General features: G+C 37.5%; 1 protein-coding gene across 3 annotated transcripts in view; it reads right to left on the bottom strand.

Annotated features, from left to right (window-relative positions):
• Positions 1–327: 327 nt before the first annotated feature.
• LOC133572642 (sorting nexin-19-like) overlaps positions 328–20081 on the bottom strand; it is a 67226-nt gene continuing 47472 nt past the window's right edge. For 2 of the 3 annotated variants that reach the window (XM_061925489.1, XM_061925491.1), the window contains exons 11-14: positions 19471–19597; positions 4066–4250; positions 3546–3633; positions 328–700 (exon numbers count right to left, since the gene is read on the bottom strand). In XM_061925489.1, coding sequence (XP_061781473.1) covers positions 577–700; positions 3546–3633; positions 4066–4250; positions 19471–19597 — 524 coding nt within the window. In that variant the 3' untranslated portion in view covers positions 328–576. Of the gene's footprint in view, positions 701–3545; positions 3634–4052; positions 4251–19470; positions 19598–20081 lie in introns of all 3 variants that reach the window. The other variant, XM_061925490.1, reaches the window with a different exon arrangement.

The raw sequence follows: 20081 nt of genomic DNA, 5'->3' as shown, positions 1-20081 counted from the left end.
AAGGTCCAGTGGAGGTCCAGTAGAGCTCCAATAACTTGCTGACGGTCTTGTAATACATTCCAGTCCTGTGCACGTCTCAATCTTGTCTGACGTCCTTCGACAGCTCTTTGGTCTTGCCCATGGTTGTGTCACACATAAAGAGTTGAGATCAGGAGTACTTTCCTAAAGGAACATGACTCATTTGTGAGGGCCATGGACCCATAACCTCTATTTCTTACTGTTCTCACATTCTGACTGGCTGTTACATATAAACCTACAATAAAAAGTATGGACTGTTCATATCTTTGTAAGGGGATTGACTGACAAAATCAGCAGGGCACCAAATACTCATTTTCTCCACTTTATAATTAGATGTGACAAGAAAATGTGAACAGAATCGCAGGACAAATTGGAGTTGGTTTTGTCAAAGCCATACTATTCCCAATTATTGTATGCATGTGTAACAATTACAGTGGCCTGATCACTTGGCAACAGTCATGAGTAACGTTTGAGGGTGTTTAAGGCCACCGGCAGAAGCCCCCGTGCTGAAGGATCAGATTTGGCACAAAAAAACAAATTGTGGTTTGTGGTGTTTCTTCATGCCAAGAGCTTCTCTGGGTTCTTGGCGGGGCTCTGCAGCAAACTCCTCTGAAAACTTTGCTCCGGTAATTCAGGAACTAGGAACTCCAATAAAAGGTCACAAAGACAGTAAACCAGATGTCTAAAAAAAAAAAATAAAAAAAAAAGGCATTAATGGTGACCCTATGAACAAATACCGTATTTTTCGGGCTATAGAGCGCACCAATATTTAAGTTGCACCCACCGAATCTTTTAAGGAATTAATATGTTTACATACAGTATATAAGAAACACCGGGCTATACGCCGCAGATGTATACAGGTACGAAAGATTTTGTAAACGTTTATTGACATACTTTAATTATTTCCAAACAGTGCCTGTAACATAGCAGTAAAACGGTTGATAATGATGTTTTGGTGAATTTACAAAACTTAAACAATACAAAAAGAATGCCATTGTAAGTTAATAATACTAACACTTGTAAACGTGTTACCATATTTGCTAATGCTAACGTCGCCAGCTTGATTACATTAGGATAGCATGTGCAAATACGCATAAAAACACTAATACATACATCACACATGGGACGGTTTAGTAAGTATGAATTGGTTAAGATGTATTGTAAAACGTTGCTTGGAGTGATGAATGAATAATCCTTTTAAGCAGAAACGCTATGGACAAATAGTAGACGAAACTGGACTTATAGTTCATGTTCAAGGCACGAAACAGGAAGTTAATTTTCAACCCGCAGCAGCTGCAGTGAACAAACTCATCCAAAAATTGGTGCCAAAACACAAACAATAACACACCTTTTGGGTGTCTACGTCGGTGTTATATAAAAAATATTTGTTGAATGCAAAACATTATGGCCGTTAGCTAATAAAAATCCATAAATTAGATAAATTACATTTTATAAACCGCAAAATTCAAAACGTGGTAAAAAAGTAGAGGCTTATAGTCCGAAAAATACGATGTACACAACATACTGTATACAATTAGTACTCTATGGATTTAGTTGTCCAGGCTTGCACTGTCAACTTTTGATAGCCCTGGTTTTGTTTATTAGTACTTTGAGTTTTGTAGAAATTGGCCACTCTGTGTGAGCTGATAATAAAAGATAGGTTTTATGTACGCTATTTAATCTTCTGCCTTTGGGGTAAGCCAAACCCAAATTGTATAAACAAGACAAACTAAAGATCAAACACATCTTACAGGGTGTCATTTTTCAACATTATGAGTCTGTACAACTGACATTTTCTCCTTTTTTACAAGAAGGAATTGGCTTAAAACTAGATTTTAAACTGCAATTGTTTTTTTACATTTGTTTTGGTGTTTAATGGCCTTTACATTGTTTAGGGTGAACCATTATCTATTACATATCAGTTCATAAAAACATTTTTCTAATTATGTAACTAGATTCTCAGGGCATTTAATCGATCGCAATCAGACTGTTGAGTTTGTCTTACAAGATGTTTAGCTTCTCATCTGAGTAGTCTTTGCCAGTTCATGCTCTCAGACTTTGATTGCTCAGATCTAATCTAGGATTGGACTAGATCTGACCAACTTGAGTCTATGAGGCTTCATCATTTCATGTTCATAGACCTTGATTGGTCAGATCTAGTCTAGTACTGGATTTGATCTGACCAATCTAAGTCTATGATTGTATCCTCAAGGCATTCAATAGAACACAACCGGACTGTTTAGTTTGTCTTAGAAGACGAAGACGCTTCCCATCCAAACAGGCTTCATCAGTTCATGCTCATAGACTTGGTCAGATCTAGTTCAGTCCTATCACATTTTCTTTCACCCTGAGAAGTACTTCTAATTCATAGGATGTTCCACATTGGTCAGCTCTAGTCCAGTCCAAGACTAGTTCTTGCCAATCCAGGCCTATGACAATGAACTGATGAAGCCTGCTCTATGGATACATACAAACGTAGTTTAGCATTGGACAAGATCTGACCAATCTACGAATATCTTTGAGAAGGAACTGATGAAGCCTGCTCGGATGAGAAGCGAAACATCTTCTAAGAACTGAACAGTCCAGTTGTAAACGATTGAATGCCCTAAGGATACAATGACCAGGGATATTCAACTAAATTGCTTTGAAGGTCACATTTCCAGAATGCTAAGGACCACGGGGGCGGACTTTCCCCTTAACTATTAATCTTATTTTGTAAATTCTGGAGAACCAGTGTTCTCTACAAGGGACATTTGACTTAGGTCTATTTTGTGGGAGTTACAGGAGTGCTCCGCTGTTAAGCTCGTCAAAGATCATCTCTATGACAACACTCTAGTGATTTTAAAAATCTGCTTCAAAAAAGTGAGTCTCTCACAAGTTTTTTTTAACTGAACTTGCGGTTCACCAGTTGAATAGCCCAAATTATGAAAAAGAGAGGACCTAAAACGGAACCTTGGGGAAAACCACTACTACAACTAAAGAAGTTAAACATACGACTACAGACTGCATCCGAAGTAAACAAACATTTGAAACACATTAGTTGTATAAATCACATTACGAAAAAATGTGTATTTGCCAAAAAGGAGATGACTTAAAAAGGTGCCTTGAGGAACACCTCGGTTATGTAAATCCACATTTGTACGCCAGTATTCAAGTGGTACAAATTCCTCTTTACAGCAGGAGCACTCTAGTGTTTTTAGGACATTGCTGCAAAAATGTTAAACTCCTAAGTTTTAAACCAAACTTGGGGGCAGGTATGGGGTCATACCCGGGCCGGATTGTGCCCCCGGGGCACAAGTTCAATAGTCATGACATAGACAATAGATTTGTAATTAGATTACTTGGGAAAGCGGTTGTTTTAGACTTAGACTTAGACAAACTTTATTGATCCACAAGGGAAATTGTTTTTTTTTTGTTTTGGGAGTATATCACATTTTTATCAACCATCAGGTTTCACAACCCAACCAATGTCCAATGAACAGATTGTAACAGTAATGAGCTGAGATGGACAGTGGTGTAATGCTTACCTGTTAATGTAAGGGTCCTGGAAGGACTCAATAACAATCTGCCAACTGAGCTTGTACTTGTTTGAGCCAAGCAAATCTGAAAATAAATCTGGAAACACAAAGGCAAAGAATCCATAAAACATTGGTCCTGCAAAAAGCTCAATATATATATTAATTTCAATACACATAAGTAAACAAAGACAACATTGTTGTGTGCATTTGTTATGTGAGTTGTCTGTGAAACAAGTAGATATGGCGTGTTTGAGAAGTTGTAGTGTTCTGCCTCACATGCAAATCACAGAGAAACCTCTAAATTCAGTGGCCAGCAAAATATTCAGGAACAAGATGAACAGTGTGTATTTAGCATAAAAAGTGAGATTTTCAACTGCCGCCCTGCGTGACTTTAGCAAATATTCTATTGCTTATAAGTGTATGTAGAAAAATTGGTTTCAAATCAAAACAAAATAAGTTGGCCTGAGAATGGATTGTGTTTGAGTCTAGAGGTTCCACTGTCCTTAATATCCTCACCCTACTTGTGTACCTGGCATAAGACCCATTAGACAATATAACACTTCATTCTTGGTGTCATCTTTCTGCCTCTGACTTCGTTCTGTTTGAGGGGAATTGGGCAGTACTCCTCCTGGCCACACAGACTCCTGGATGACCTGAAGGTAATGTACCCAGTATCTGATACATGTCAGGTTGGCCACACTCACATCCAGCCATCTGAAATTTACACATAGACAAGAACAGTTTCATTTTTGGGCAAGGGAAGGAAACTGTGGACTTTTGGTTAATTTGTGGTAATAATGCAACATGTTCTATTCATTGTAGTTTTCGAAAATAAACATGACATGTCACAATGACCTTAGCAACAGTATGTTAATCTCCCATCATTATTGGTCAACATAAAGGCTGTGGAGTTCAGTGTGTTGTGACCCTGTCAGCATGCCTGACTTGACCACCACTGAAATATAATGCTGTCAGACCATGCAATCCTTTTTAAACTAAGACCATGCCTCATTGCATTCCCACACAGATTTGAAACTTCAAGTGCATTATTAAGGTCCAACTTGGCATGGTCTCAGCAGCAATCACAGTATGTTTCCTCAAAGCCTTCTGCCTTACTGGTGGATTTAAGGTCTTGTGATGAGCAAATTCAATAGGCTGGGTGCTGCTAAGGGACCTTGACTATTTTATTCTATCCAGGCCTTTTTCACACCCGGATTTATCATCTGAGCAGTGGAAACACAGACAGTCGCCACCCAGACGAGGAGAGAAGTTTATTTAGAGCACTATAAAAATGGGACCCATTACCTCCCTGCTTGGCACTCAGCATCAAGGGTTGGAATTGGGGGTTAAATCACCAAAATGATTCCCGGGCGCGGCCACCGCTGCTGCCCACTGCTACCCTCACCTCCCAGGGGGTGATCAAGGGTGATGGGTCAAATGCAGAGAATAATCTCGCCACACCTAGTGTGTGTGTGACAATCATTGGTACTTTAACTTTAACTTTAACTTTAAGTAAAAGCTAAAAAAAAATGTTTTTATAGAGCTTGCGACATTCAGGCACGGCATTGGTCAAGCTTGTAAAACACTATAAACAAAATATACTACCCAGCTGGTTGTTTCAGGTTTCAACAAGTCAAATTTAAGACGTTTCAAGACAGTAAAGAATACAGTTTCAGACCCATTTCACATCTATACTGACAAAAAAGTGCAAAAACATGCAGAGAAATTGGCCCAAATAAATTGAAAGTATACAAATTACTTTACTACTGATTCACATTGAAAAAGGAAATGCTTAAAGCGGACCTATGATGAATTTAATCTTTTCTAACTTATAAATGGTGTTACAATATTAGATAGTTGTGTTAAACAATGCCAGAGCATCACATTATAAAGTCCATGCATTTGGCGTGAGCTTGCGCACAGTTTTGGACACCTCTGTTCGTGGGGTTTTGCAGTCTGGCTACATAGTGACGTCACCGCAAGGAGGAAGCAATTATTAGACAAGCCTTCAGAAGGTGAGATAAAGTATAATTTTCATATAATAAAAATTTACATCAAAGCATATCTAATACATATAATCGGGACCACAAGAAAGTGCTTTAAATTTAAATTTAAATCATTTAAGTACCTCTTTAACCTAACTAAAAACACCAGAAGCCTCTCTTTTGTATTTTGATATTTATTTTTAACTCTGAAATTAATATTGGCAAACATCGCAAGGGACCTTATTCTGATTTGCTATTGAATTCCAATGATTTAATGCCCAATTTTCCAAAGTTTTCTTAAGGAAGGTGCACTGTGCATTAAATTGAGAGTTTTTGTGTGACGTCACCAAACAGGAAGTTGACCATGATGGAGGAATGCACAGCAATATTGTCTGTGAAAAGGACTGTTGGCAGCTCTGTTAAAGCTAAATGGTTAACGTTTGCAGTGTTTTCGGCTGTCAGAATTGGGCAAACAAATAAAAACATCTTCAGTACTACCATCTGCCCAAAGTTGTGACAAAGCAGGGAGAGCAGAAAGAAAAATTGTCTAAAAAGAAAGAAGGCAATTGTGGATTGCAAGCCTCAAACAGAATTTTAATGGGAAAAATGTTGATCAGCTGGTACAGTACAGCATGTATTTCACGTTCACTACATTTTTACCAGCTATTAGTGAATTGTTTACAAAAATATTGCTATTAAACAAAGACTTATCATTACTTTAGAACATGGGTGTCAAACTCTGGCCTGTGCGAAATTTTGCGCGAAATATCCTGCTGAAAACGTCTCGGTATGATGACGCCGGCACGTGACGTCACGGATTGTAGAGGACATTTTGGGACAGCATGGTGGCCAGCTATTAAGTCGTCTGTTTTCATCGCAAAATTCCACGGTATTCTGGACATCTGTGTTGGTGAATCTTTTGCAATTTGTTCAATGAACGATGGAGACAGCAAAGAAGAAAGCTGTAGGTGGGAAGCGGTGTATTGCGGGCGGCTGCAGCAACACAAACACAGCCGGTGTTTCATTGTTTACATTCCCAAAAGATGACAGTCAAGCTTTATCATTGGCCTGTGGAGAACTGGGACAACAGAGACTCTTACCAGGAGGACATTGAGTTGGATGCGCAGACGCGGTACCGTGAGTACGCATGCAGCTGCGGCTTCCAAACATTTGATCGCTTGCCCGTACGTGCGTGCCGCTATGTGCATGTCACGTACGTAACTTTGGGGACTTTGGGAAAATATATGTGCTGTATGAACTTTGGGGAGGTGAACGGTACTTTGGCTGTGGGATTGAGTGTGTTGTGCAGGTGTTTGAGTTATATTGTCGGGTTATATGGACGGGAGGGGGGAGGTGTTTGTTATGCGGGATTAATTTGTGGCATATTAAATATAAGCCTGGTTGTGTTGTGGCTAATAGAGTATATATATATGTCTTGTGTTTATTTACTGTTTTAGTCATTCCCAGCTGAATATCAGGTACCACCCGCCTCTCATAGCATCTTCCCTATCTGAATCGCTTCCACTGCCCTCTAGTCCTTCACTCTCACTTTCCTCAACCACGAATCTTTCATCCTAACTCAAATTAATGGGGAAATCGTCGCTTTCTCGGTCCGAATCGCTCTCGCTGCTGGTGGCCATGATTGTAAACAATGTGCAGATGTGAGGAGCTCCACAACCTGTGACGTCACGCTACTCGTCTGCTACTTCCGGTACAGGCAAGGCTTTTTTATCAGTGACCAAAAGTTGCGAACTTTATCGCCGATGTTCTCTACAAAATCCTTCCAGCAAAAATATGGCAATATCGCGAAATGATCAAGTATGACACATAGAATGGACCTGCTATCCCCGTTTAAATAAGAAAATCGCATTTCAGTAGGCCTTTAAGTCCACAATACACCCTGACTGGACATTAGTTAAAGTTAAAGTACTAATGATTGTCACACACAGATAAAACTGTGACCAAGTTTTGAGTAAATAAATAATGTAGTGTCCAAGTAAAACATTTTATTAATGTTACAGGGTGACAATCTGACAATAAAACTGCATTTGTGTCCAAACATTGGCGTCTTGTTTAAGTTAATTTAAAGGCGTCATATCATGATTTTGTTATTCACTTCCTTGTGTATACATATAATGGGGGTGCTTTGGTCAACATTTTGCATACCTGTAGATTTTGTTTTACAGACCGTCTTCAAGCCACTTTCTGACTCTCTCCACAGAATGCACTGTTTTGTTGGCGGTCATATTTATGTGCCGAATCCCTTTCGGAGACTAAACCCCCTTCAACCGTGTCTCCATGTTGTAGTTTGTAGTGTGCTTTGTTTTCTTAGAACAACAATGTAACATTTTAGCATGCAAGTGCATGTACAAGTCAGTCTGCCCCACAACAAGAGGATAGAGAAAAATAAGGAACGAATTGAATACAACAGAATAAAAATGGCAGACTCACACAAAGCGGATAAACCTTTACCATGTATGGAGACAACTGCTGACATAACTATGACAAAATACATTGGAATCTTCACAAATTCCAAACGTATGGTTTAAAAAGAGGAACAAGTGTTTTATAAATATCTCCGCCACGCCTCCATGGTTTGGATTAACATTTTCCCAGATGCACAAAAAACAGGTGCCCACAGGTAAGAAATGTTGGTTTTGCACAATATGACCCCTTTAAATTATGCAAGCAAGTAATAACCTGTAATTGATAATGAGTAATCCAAATGCAAAAGTGTGATTAATCTGTTTTTAAAAAAATTACATTTCACAGCAATCAAAATACAGCATATAAATGTGCTGCATGCACATGCACACACACATGCTTGAAAGAAGAGCAGCAGCAGAGCGGGAACATCCCAAAAACAGTTTACATTCCCACATATGAGATCATTAATCAGCAGACTGTGAAGAAGGAAGAAATCAGCAGCCATTATGGGGACGTGGCAGGACCATGACCAAATAATTCCAGAGTAAAAGAACACCCCTAAGTTTCTTTATTCAACATACCACAAAAACCAAACAAACTAGCTGTGGTAATATGGAAGAGTAAGACTATATAAGGATAAGGCCTGGCTCCAAGTTTTAGTGCACAAGTACTGATAAAAGGCAAAGTTGTCTTGTTGGATAAATCAGTGTTGTAGTATTTTGCTTGTAGCAGTAAACAACAAATTAAACAAATGTGTGGCATTGTTAGGAATGGTATGATCTATAGTCAAAAACCTGAACAGTTGTTAATAGAATTATTTTCCACTTCTGAATGATGATATCGCAGAGCTGGTGGATGTTTGCAAAAGGAATAAATAGATCATGCTGAGTTTCAAAATGTCACAGCACACTCTGAATTCAAGTTTCCCTTAATGAACCATAGCTCCCAGTAACGACAGCACTCATGTAGCCACACAGTGTAATGCTACCACCACAAAGCATGACTGCAAAACGAAGAAACTATTATTTAACTTGTACTGCCTACTACTGCTATACGAGCTGCTAGGTGTTTAACGATTTTTTAAAAATCATATCACTATTATTGTGACCATAATGATCACTGTTACCATCATCATGGTAGTGTTGAATTTGCTCAAAAAGTATGTACCATATTTTCCGGACCATAAGGCGCACCGAATTATAAGGCGCACTGTCGATGAACCGGTCTATTTTCATACAGAAGGCTCACCGGTTTATGAAGCGCAATAAAGGGGTCATGTCGTGGTTTTTTTTCTACCTCTAAAACACTTCCTTGTGGTCTACATAACATGAAGTGGTGTTTTTTTAGGGGTCAAAATATTGCATAGATTATGTTTTACAGACCTTCTACAGCTTCTTTCTGACCATCTCTTTGGGAAGCTTTGTTTGGTGGGCGGTCTTATTAACAAGCCTCCACTTCGACTATCATTACATACAAGTTTCATTTTCATCGTTTTGCCCCTTGAGAAGATATACTGTAATAAAATAGTTTTTAACATGTGAAGGGTGTACTTACATTGATGAGATACTATATGTCCTCACTATATAAAGTTAAAGTACCAATGATTGTCACACACACACACACGAGGTGTGGCGAAATTATTCTCTGCATTTGACCCATTGCGGTAGCAGTGGGCAGAGCGGTGGCCACGCCCGGGAATCATTTTTGGTGATTTAATCCCCAATTCCAACCCTTGATGCTGAGTGCCAAGCAGGGAGGTATAGGTCCCATTTTTATAGTTTTTGGTATGACTCGGCCGGGGTGTGAACTCACAACCTACCGATCTCAGGGCGGACACTCTAACCACTAGGTATATACTTTAGATTACTAATCATTTATTTTTTTCAAAGCTGTACGTAAACACACCAAAATGAGACTTAATGCAACACTAATTTAAAAACAACATTCCTTTAAAATGGTATAGACAGCTTTGTGCTGAAAAGCAGGTGACACACTCAGTTTTGTAAGCTACTATATTGATATTTTATTTTCTATTACACTATTAAAGAGGATACTTCCGCCCGATTGTAGCTGAGATAGGCTCCAGCGCCCCCCGCGACCCCAAAGGGAATAAGCGGTAGAAAATGGATGGATGGAAGTTCCTTTCCTTTGTTGCTTTTATGACTTTGACATAATCAAATATCTGCTTTTGCAAAATCTCCTGAGCAATAATGATGAAGATAACAATGCTACGAGATGTGGATTTTTATGTCGACAAAAACGAGAACTTTTTAGTAATAAGAAAACTGTTGTAGTACAACAGCGAAACGTAGCCGCCTTGGAACGGCGCTGCCAGTTAGCAATTGCCATTGCCGTTCTGTGGTGGCTCCGCTGTGCAGCAAAATAGTGCAGACTTTTACGAGATCTCGCGAATGAGGTAAAGTAAACACTGAAGTTAAACCAGCGGAACGAAAAGAGTCCGGCGTAGTGCGGGTGCCGTTCTGTTGTCATTCAGCATCCAGTGGGAATCCAGGGTTAGACAGGTTGCTGATGTAATCAGGGTTTTGTTGGCAATGTTCAAATCCAGGCTGAACACACTTTTGTCTGTGCATATGACAACTGAAAGTATTTTATCTACATTCTTTGATTTTAATTTGAATTATGATTGTTTTTATGGTGATTTTATTCTATGATTTTAACTTGAATTATAATTACTTTGTGATTATTACATTTTTATTGTAGTTTTTTTTAATAATTTTCTGTAAAGCACTTTTATTGCCCTGTCTACGAATTATGAATAAACTTGCCTTCACTATATTAATATGGTTATAGCCTGCAGTGGGGTAGAACTATGCGGCCTTATTCTTGGAGATGTTGATGCAATGCCAATGCAGTTGACATTCTAAGCACAACTTATGTCAGCACTGAAGCCAAGTTGTTTTCATCTCACTGTAAAGTTTGGTGCCGGTAAAGCATAAAGTCCTTTCTAGTAGGCCCAGGATCATCACATCATCACTACCAATCAGGCCACAGTGCAGTCTGACATTCACAAATGTTAGTTCTGTTTTCACATGTAGTTTAAATGTGGACACACGTGGTTTTGTGATTCTCATGTTGCTATTATTTGCATGAAGGTCAAAATCAAGACACCCAAGCTTCAGCCTGGCACACATATGGCACACAAACTTTGTATTAACAGTCTTATTTCGGTGCATACCACATTGATACTTTATCTAGTCTCCACCAGATGATTTTACAATAACAATAATCAAATTAGGTTTCAACTGTCATCACCACTACAGTCGTATGGCAATCATTATAAAGATCAATTTCCTATTGGCCCAAGCAAAACCACACACATTCTTCAGCCAATTAAAGCAAACAAATGCCAAGAAATGCTATAGTAGATGCTGCGGTCTGGTAGAGCCTTAAGTCTGTATTGCGTAAGTGCCAATACAAATACCACAGTGGTTTTTCAGCTCACTTCAAAATAATATTTTTAAGATAGGAAAATGAAGAGGAAAACACCACCGTGTTACAAGTCTCGTCAATCAACTTGCAAAATGAATGATACAAAAAATAATAATACAGCAGTATCTTGGTTTCTGTTCCAAAAGGTCTGACAAAGACTGGATCGTACGAAAATCGAAGCTATGTTTTCCGTAAGAAAAATCTAATTGTTCCAGACACCCAAAAATAGTAACAAAAATAACTTCACATAGAATAATTTTAGGTTTACATCCAGGAAACTATGTGAAATACATATGAATGTGGAAATAAATGTATTTCTGAACATATAACACCACTTTAAGTTTTATTAAGGCTTTTGTTGAGCAACAAGGCGATAAGTGCTTTGGAACAATTGTATTGTGTTCCTCACTTTTTTTTATCAATGTGCTGGCAAGTGCAACTTTATTTGGCCCAATTGTGCGTTATTTTGCAATCATAGTCATAAATATAAACACAGAGACTGAGTCACCAATGAATAGGATTGTGTGTTTGGACACTCGAATGCACAGAATGATAAACAGATAAATGTACTTGGCCGTACAATAACCGACACACATGTACATCAAAAACCGGGAGAAATGTTTTGCAAAAAATTATAATCAAAAAAGGAATCGGACAAAATGTAGGGTGTACGGAAACGTAGGTGCCCCTGTATATGGAAGGGATGATTAAACTAATTAGTCAACAATGACACTAAGACAAAGAGCGATCACAGACTAAATAATTCCATTAGCTAATCAATACAGAAAATCACAGCTAATATATGACAAATGTTTGGACAACGTGTTATGCAAGAATAATTAATTGAACAAAGAAAAATAATTTTGAGCTAGCCAGCAACCACAATTGTGTCAGACACAAGCGCAATTCAATTCTGTTGCCATTTATGGCAAATACAGAGAAGTAAAACCCACTCCAATTTTAGGTAAAATAACCACGCATTTTTTTCAACAGACACAATGTCATTGCACAAGTGTGTCTCTGGAGACAGAGGATGAACCTGGCACATCTCAGGCCACAGAATCAGGTGAGTGGCGAAAACAGACACCAGGGTTGTGAAGAGGCCAAAAGGGTTTCCACATTACTTCATCCGGCTACTGACTTATTTACAACACAGCATTTATCTTTCATCGAGATCTTTTTGCAAACATCCCAGTGGTGTTTCAGTATGTCGTACTTGTTCTCCATGTAACTTAAGTGCTGATAATTAGGTTCCGTCTTGCATGTGGTTGCAATGGACTACAACTAAATAAGGATAACGCATATAGAGATTTACAGGCTTTAACTCAGGATATATTTCAAATATTTCATAACCTTCACTATGGGTATATCTGACCCATAATGAGATGAGATGATGGTTACCTACAGTTCCAATGTTAAACTTTGAATTTATAATTATTTTTATAGAATTGACCGATAAAAGGAATATGCATCGTAGTACTTTAGTTCAAGGAAGTCAGTGAAGATGTAGGAAGGAGAAGTCTAATTGGAGACATTCAAGCTCAACAGTTCAAACATTGTAGATGAATCAGCGTAGCTAGATGTACAGTATGATAATTATTGTATTTGTACGATATCACCCTTTGTACGATCAATAACTCCAAAAGTCCCATGATGTTGGATAATTTGGCAAAAGCCAGGTAGGCTCTTCTGACAATAGCAGCTTTTTGCAATGCTGCTAGTTAATTTAAGGTAAAACTGCATTATAAGTAGGGCTGTCAAACGATTGAAATATTTGTTTATGATTATTTGCATTTGTCCATGGTTAACTAGCTAACAACTAGAAGACCATTTTCAAGTTTTGAATACTATCAACATGGGACTGGACAATTTATTTGCTTTATGCTTTATGATCTGACATTCATTCCCATGATGAGTGTATGTAATGTAACCTTCTGACTGGGACCATCAGATGTAACTGCCGACTAATCTTAGTCTTTACTTCAAGAACATATTTGGGATGAAATATGATTAAAACAATTTAATCAGATTAATCACAGTTTTCTTAATAATTGATCATAATTATGTATCAGTTGTAACTACTGTATGTCCGAATTCTGCCAATTTTCACAGTATTGTTTTAACAGAAAATATAAATGACAAGCCACAATTACCTTACACTTAACATGTGAATTACATTTATATAAAGCGCTTTTTCTCTAGAGGTATTCTTCCGATATAAATATATTAATATTTAACATATGCTGTAAGTTTAATAGCTTCAAATGAAATAACAATTCTAATCAAACTAAAAATAATGTTCTTGGAAAACGCAGTACAGTAAAAAATAGTACAAGTAAGTGTCATGTTTTCTTTTTATTTGTGGACTTTTCCATCATTTTTATTTATTTATTTTTTCCATACGCAGCTAGTTTTGCTCCATTTTTGTGCTCCATACTATGCTGTTCCTGGCAGGTTCCTCGTGACAGTTTGGACTATTTGTTGGTTTGTTTTTGCCATTATTACATGTTCTGTGATTTTATTTTTGTTACATCTATTTACTTTGTTGGTTCTTACTGCTGCCTCTAGACTGGACTTTGTGTAGAAAACAGGACACAGCTGTCTTTTATTTTGTAAATAGTCCTTTAAAGTGGGAATGTTGATGACCGTGCCAGACCATTGTGTTTTAATGCATGGGATTTGTTTCATGTTATTTCTTGATGGCTCGGTAAACTCCTTAATACCACTGAACGCCACATCGCATAGTTTCGTTTCGTCTGCTTTCTGCTATTTTTACTCAGTGCCTTATTTAGTTAGGTCTCTGCAAGGCTGCTATGTTTATTTGTGTTTTACCTCACTGCTTTGTCTGAGCTGATTATTGATTATTTAAGACTTGTTTTAATTCCACACACCCATGTCCTTGCATGGCTGCATGGTGGGGAGGGGGAAGGGGGGGACGTATGGATTATCCACAGTTATTACGAGTCAAAAGCATTTACTATTATGTCAACTCAAATTTAACTTTGATGGTCGCTAGAATATCATCAAGATTTGTGTGTGTCACAAGGCTGCAAACAACCATGAAGGTATTTACTGTACTGCATAAATTATAATTAAAAAAAGCACCTGAACAAGGTGACTACAATTGGCAATCTAAACTCAGCATGTTATTTGGATTATTTTGCTTTAACTCTGACCCTAATTGGTTAGAGACAAACCACTCAGTCTGCTTCCACTTTGAGGACTGCGACCGCTTTTGTCCCAGGAACAGTCTGTACAGAGATGTCACACCTCCTCCAATCCAGCAATGCGGAGCACATGTCCGATTATGTAACAAGCATTTTTTTTTTATCCAACTCTCTCCCCTCTTCTCATCAATACCAAGTCGGTCTGTTCTGACCACACACGTACTGCCAGGACGTCACAGTAGAGCTGCGTTACTAAAATTCTTCATACTTCCAACCTCATCCAGGAAAAATATGTGAAGTCAGTGTGAAAAATAATAAGATAGTGATATTGTTACAGTAAAAAAAAGATTAAATTAAACACTAGTTGAAAGAATCGGGTCCAATCATTTAGAAGGGAAATCGTTAATTAACCAGATTTCTGTCAAGAAGAATCATCTGTTTCTGACATAACAAAGCATGTGGTCAGATGTTGTGTTACCACATGATAAAACAAACATATCTGTCAAGAACAAGTGCCAGTTAAAACTGTCCAAAAATAATAAATAGTAGGAACCACTGCTGTTAAAATCCCATCTGGAAGAAAACTTGAGCGATTCAGAACCAAAGAAAAATGGCTACTCTCTCAGTACTGCTAATATCTCAAAACAAATTCCTACAAATGTTTGTGTTGTTAATTAGGTGAACCATGGTTTTTCCTCACTTTCTCAAAAAAATACGGTGACACGTTTACAACTGGCTACAAGACCAAGGATTTGTTACAACAAATGATTGTGCTCAACATATGCACAGGGTAGTAGTATTGACAAATAAAAAACAGATGTATCATACACACCCGATTTGACGTTTCTAAGGACATCCACTACAGTAAAACAGTACCACAGACCGTGTATAGTACCATGTAACCTTCAATTACAAATGTAATTTGTGTATATAGAAACATGTTTCTACTTAAGCAAAAATGCATAATTGGTTCTAGTCCCTATTTTTGTAAAAAAAATGTAAAATGTGCAAACTCGATAGCACACACAAAGCGACTGATTGAAAATAGAAAATCCGTTTGCCGTGTCTGTCTTTATGTATCTGCAAAATATATGCAGATTATTAGAACGTCCACAATAGTAGGAGGAGAGGTAAAAAAAACACATTTAACAATGTGACTTATCAAGTGTTTGATAAGTCTTGCGGCCACTGTGTTGGTGCGATATTTAAAATGTTTGAAAGATACGTGCAAACTAGCACAGTTACACAAAAAAGGATGTGATGGAGTAAGAATACCCAGTCTGTGTGCGTGTCAACATATTGGGACTGTCAGAAATAAACATATTAGACATATAGTGAATTCAGCAATGCCATTTTATAACTTTATAGCTGCTGGAAGACGTAAGGGACTGATTAAAACAAATTAAATTGATTTGATTTAGTGCCTGCTTGCATTTGTTTTTTAACACAAAAAAAAAAAAAATGCTTGAAACATGCATTTTCTTTTGTGACTCCAGGCGCACCATCACAACACCATTGCACTTCCCAGAGTGCACCTTCACTGTGCTAGAAAACGGTTCTGTTTTCAAAATTGTGCTTCAATTTAGTCCAAAACAGGAGGCACAGATTACATTTGATTTGTTTTAGTGTTGTTCCCTCGATTGTGTCGTTGCATTGTTGCCAAGGTACCACTTGAAAAGGTGGTTAACACTTTTTATGCACTTTAATTTTCAACACCTGCGTAACCAATAAAACATATCCACATTGGTTAGCCTTTGACGTGAGGGATGCCGAACAACAAAAGCTGGACCAAAAGCAGCAGAACTGAAGGGACTGGGCACGCTGCTTCATGCTAAGTGGAAACAAACACTGCTGATGCACTTCATCTTTGACATCCATAACACAGCTCCACATGACTTTAGTGAGCCTATGATGTGAGCTATATTTAATGATGATGATGATGTTTGAGCACTTTTAAGCTCAGTTCAAACTTTGAGGAATTGTCCAAGATGTGACAAATATTTCCACGTACTAGCCATGATGAAATCCTTGACAAAAGCCAGAGCAATGACGGATAATGGATCCTCCTGGTACCAGGAGCCCACTTATGGCTACTATATTGGGTAAAACAAGTGTAAAGGTGATTATATGGGTGATATTTTATGTTTGGAATAGTGTAAAAGAATGTATTTAAAAGGTTGTAAACAGTTTTTATGCTCTATTTTAATAATAGAAATGCTATTTCACACAAACGTATTTACCACAGTCAGGCCTGGAACCAATTATCGACTGTATTTTGTTAAATGTACTTAAAATATAATATGTGTAGCTCTCACACATATATATAATAAATATTTAGTTTTCCATATAATTTTTATTTTTTAGTTAGTTATTTTGATAATAAAAGTCAATATGATTGTGGTAATTAATTTTAATGAACAAAAAAGCAGAGGAGCCATTCTGGAGCGAGCTCTTTTTAGTGACCCAAGTCAAAAAAATAAAATAAAATTCCATCACGAGCACAGGCCAAATTGTGTCTAGACTAATTCGTATCAAAGTTTAAAAAAAAAAAGTTCTGATACATACAGTAGTTGGTTATAATACAGTATTTATAACCAACTACTGTACTAACCATTCCACTCACAAAGCATGCTCATTGCTGAAATGATTAATTAAACATTACTATAATAAGTATACAATCTTATATGACTACAATATGTACTGAGAAAATCACATGCCTGCAAAACAGTCATGCAAATGCCTTCTCTTGTAATACCAAAATACTTCTTTAAAAAAACGTGTCGGATTATTAAATGTTGGAGGTTTAACCAAATAAAATAAAACAGAGATTTCTAAAAAATGTATTATGAGAAAGAAGTCTCATTAATTTATGTCTACAAAACGCGTGCGGACAAATAAATGCCAGAGAAAGATACCTGGAACAGTGAAGCAAAAAAACAAAAACAAAAAAAAACATTGAAAGACAGAGGTCATTCCCTTAGGAAGCCGCTGACAGGCTTCGAATCATCCATCCCTGAGCTCGTCTTCACCTCAAACATCAAGCTGTCATTAGGTACTCGCAGTGCCATTGGCTTTGTTTATCCGAGCATTAATATTCTATTTTAGGAAGTAAAAAATAAAGAATCAATCACTCATTGTGTGACAGGTGCAGCAGAAGACTGGGGGAGCTGTAGCGCCATTTGGACTCTGGATATATGAATTATGCTGCTCTGTGAAGGAAGCCAATACATATCCCGTACTGAAGCCATAAAAGAACACATTTGTACAGTGGAACCTTGTTTATGTAACCATCCCTCAGATTGGCTGGTTAACGTCAACATAACTGAAAATAGCCATGGTTTGCACATTTATTCGTGACTTTGGCCAGAAACGGAACCAGAATGGGTAATAATAAAGGATTTTTGAATTTATGACAGTTAATTGACATTGCTTTTCTCCTTTAGTGCAACATTTAAACGGTACATTTTGTTTAGTTTCAGATAGGGGAATAAAAGAACAGCTGGGAAGTCGACCGCAAAAGAAGACAGGGCTGGTGGTCTTATGCTGAAGTTTTGAATGCAAGTTCATTTACTGTTGCCCCTTTACTTTTCGTCTTTTGCTTTTATTGACTTTGACATAACCGTAAATCTGCGCTGGTTATGATGAAGTTACCAATATTTTTATATTTTTTTACTGTTTGAGTCTCAATTTTTATGTCGTCAAAAGCGATTGACCATGTATGTAGACATTGGCTTGAACAAAGCCTTTTTAGAAATAAGAACACAATTGACCAGGCCTTGATTAATTGGTCGATTTAAATTAACGACACAAACGGGGTCGACTTCAACAGGTTTCACTGTATATGGTTACAATTAATCACTGGACAGGGCATATTGTCTCATTGTGAACATAACCGTCATTGACCCAGTCCTCTCCTTTACTGAAAACAGTAGCTGCCCAACTTTGCTTCATTCTCATTGCAACGATCTAGTCCAGTTTCATTTCCGTCCAGATTGCGGTCTAAGAAAAACCTGTAAATTATTCCTTAACTGTAGGGAGAGAAGATGCTCCATCTAAAGATATGACAAATGAGAGCTGATACCTGTCACACAGAGTTGTCACTGCGATACTGACAGACTGCTGCCTAATTTAGACAAGGCCAAACAAAAGCAGAAGGCCTTTCATAGTTGGCCAGTGGAACATCTTAAAATAGCAGACTCTGTATCAAAATTAAGCAACAATATTCTTGTACTGACACCCCAGGGAGCATGAGGTCACAGTACTAGACTGGAAGATCAAAAGGAAAGAGTCTGTATATTAGTTTACTGCCTTGGGAGTCTTCTTTTTTTAAGGGTAACTAGAGTAGTGTGCATTAGTCCAATTTCACATTGTCACAGTAAGTGAGCAAACTTTCAGAGATTAAATTAATTATGGTAAGTGTCAACATGTCAACAAATGTATTATTAGTAATTGTTGTGGTAATGATGGTTACTGTATACTGTATATGAAAATGTACATATCTTTGCTACTGGATGAGAGAACATGAGGCTGATTATTCAGTGAGTTTTAACTGTACGAGAATAATACTTGTTCTGTTGGAAGGACTAAGTGTTAGCTTTCAAACGGTGCTAATCATCATTGGTGTTTTGTAAAAATACGCACCGCATATGCTTGTCTCAGAATGCTTGATAGTTCTCAACATTTGCCATTTAAGTGCTTGTGTTTTAAAATTGTCTTCTGTTTTTCAAAAATTGTGTTGGTTAAGCTTTTAGCGGATATTCTTCCTGTTAGGTAGCTGTATAGTTACCATAACAACACAAATGCAACCACTCTGCTTCCTGTACTGGGAACTGGTGGTTTTGAAAGGTTAATAAATCCGATCTTCTCTCTCAAAGGCACCACTGTTACAAGAATGTAGTGTCTTACCTGTTAATAAGGGTCCCAAAAAGTAGCCTGATGGTCCTTTGAATATTCTCAGTGCAAAGCCAACTCCACTGCTCTCTCATGAGGAGACACAGGATGTTCAAAGCTACATCAGCCAAAGCTGTTTCAGCTTCATGGAAAACACATAAAGTCATGAGAGTTAAATGTAGCGCAAAATTATTCAACACTAATTGTAAATTTTATTTGTTGTTAAAAACATGCAATATTGTATAATAAACAAAACAAAACAGTTCAATATCTCAAGACAGCTAATTTTCCAAACATTTTTTTTTTCATAAAATGGCCATTTATTAAAAGTTAGCATGTTTGAAAAATACATTTTGATACCCTTGAAGTGCAAATGTGCTGATGCAGATTTTTGGTGATTAGAAACAATTAATAGCTGACAATTGTGAAGTGAAGTAAACATTTGGATGGCAGGTGTAGGTACATATCTATGCGAAAATATACAGTCCTTATATTAATGTCACCCAACTTTTTCAGTAATACACAACTGCTATGGTTGCTTTATCCACTAACCAACAGTGCCCTCAGGTGGATAGACTAATGTTGCAGCTTTTGCCTGTTGTATGTTTGGGTAATATTTACATTGC

This window comes from Nerophis lumbriciformis, linkage group LG30 (genome assembly GCF_033978685.3).
Source record: "Nerophis lumbriciformis linkage group LG30, RoL_Nlum_v2.1, whole genome shotgun sequence".
Classification (NCBI taxonomy): domain Eukaryota; kingdom Metazoa; phylum Chordata; class Actinopteri; order Syngnathiformes; family Syngnathidae; genus Nerophis; species Nerophis lumbriciformis.
Note: the sequence above shows the minus strand (reverse complement) of the source record. Positions and strands in the feature narration are given on the sequence as shown.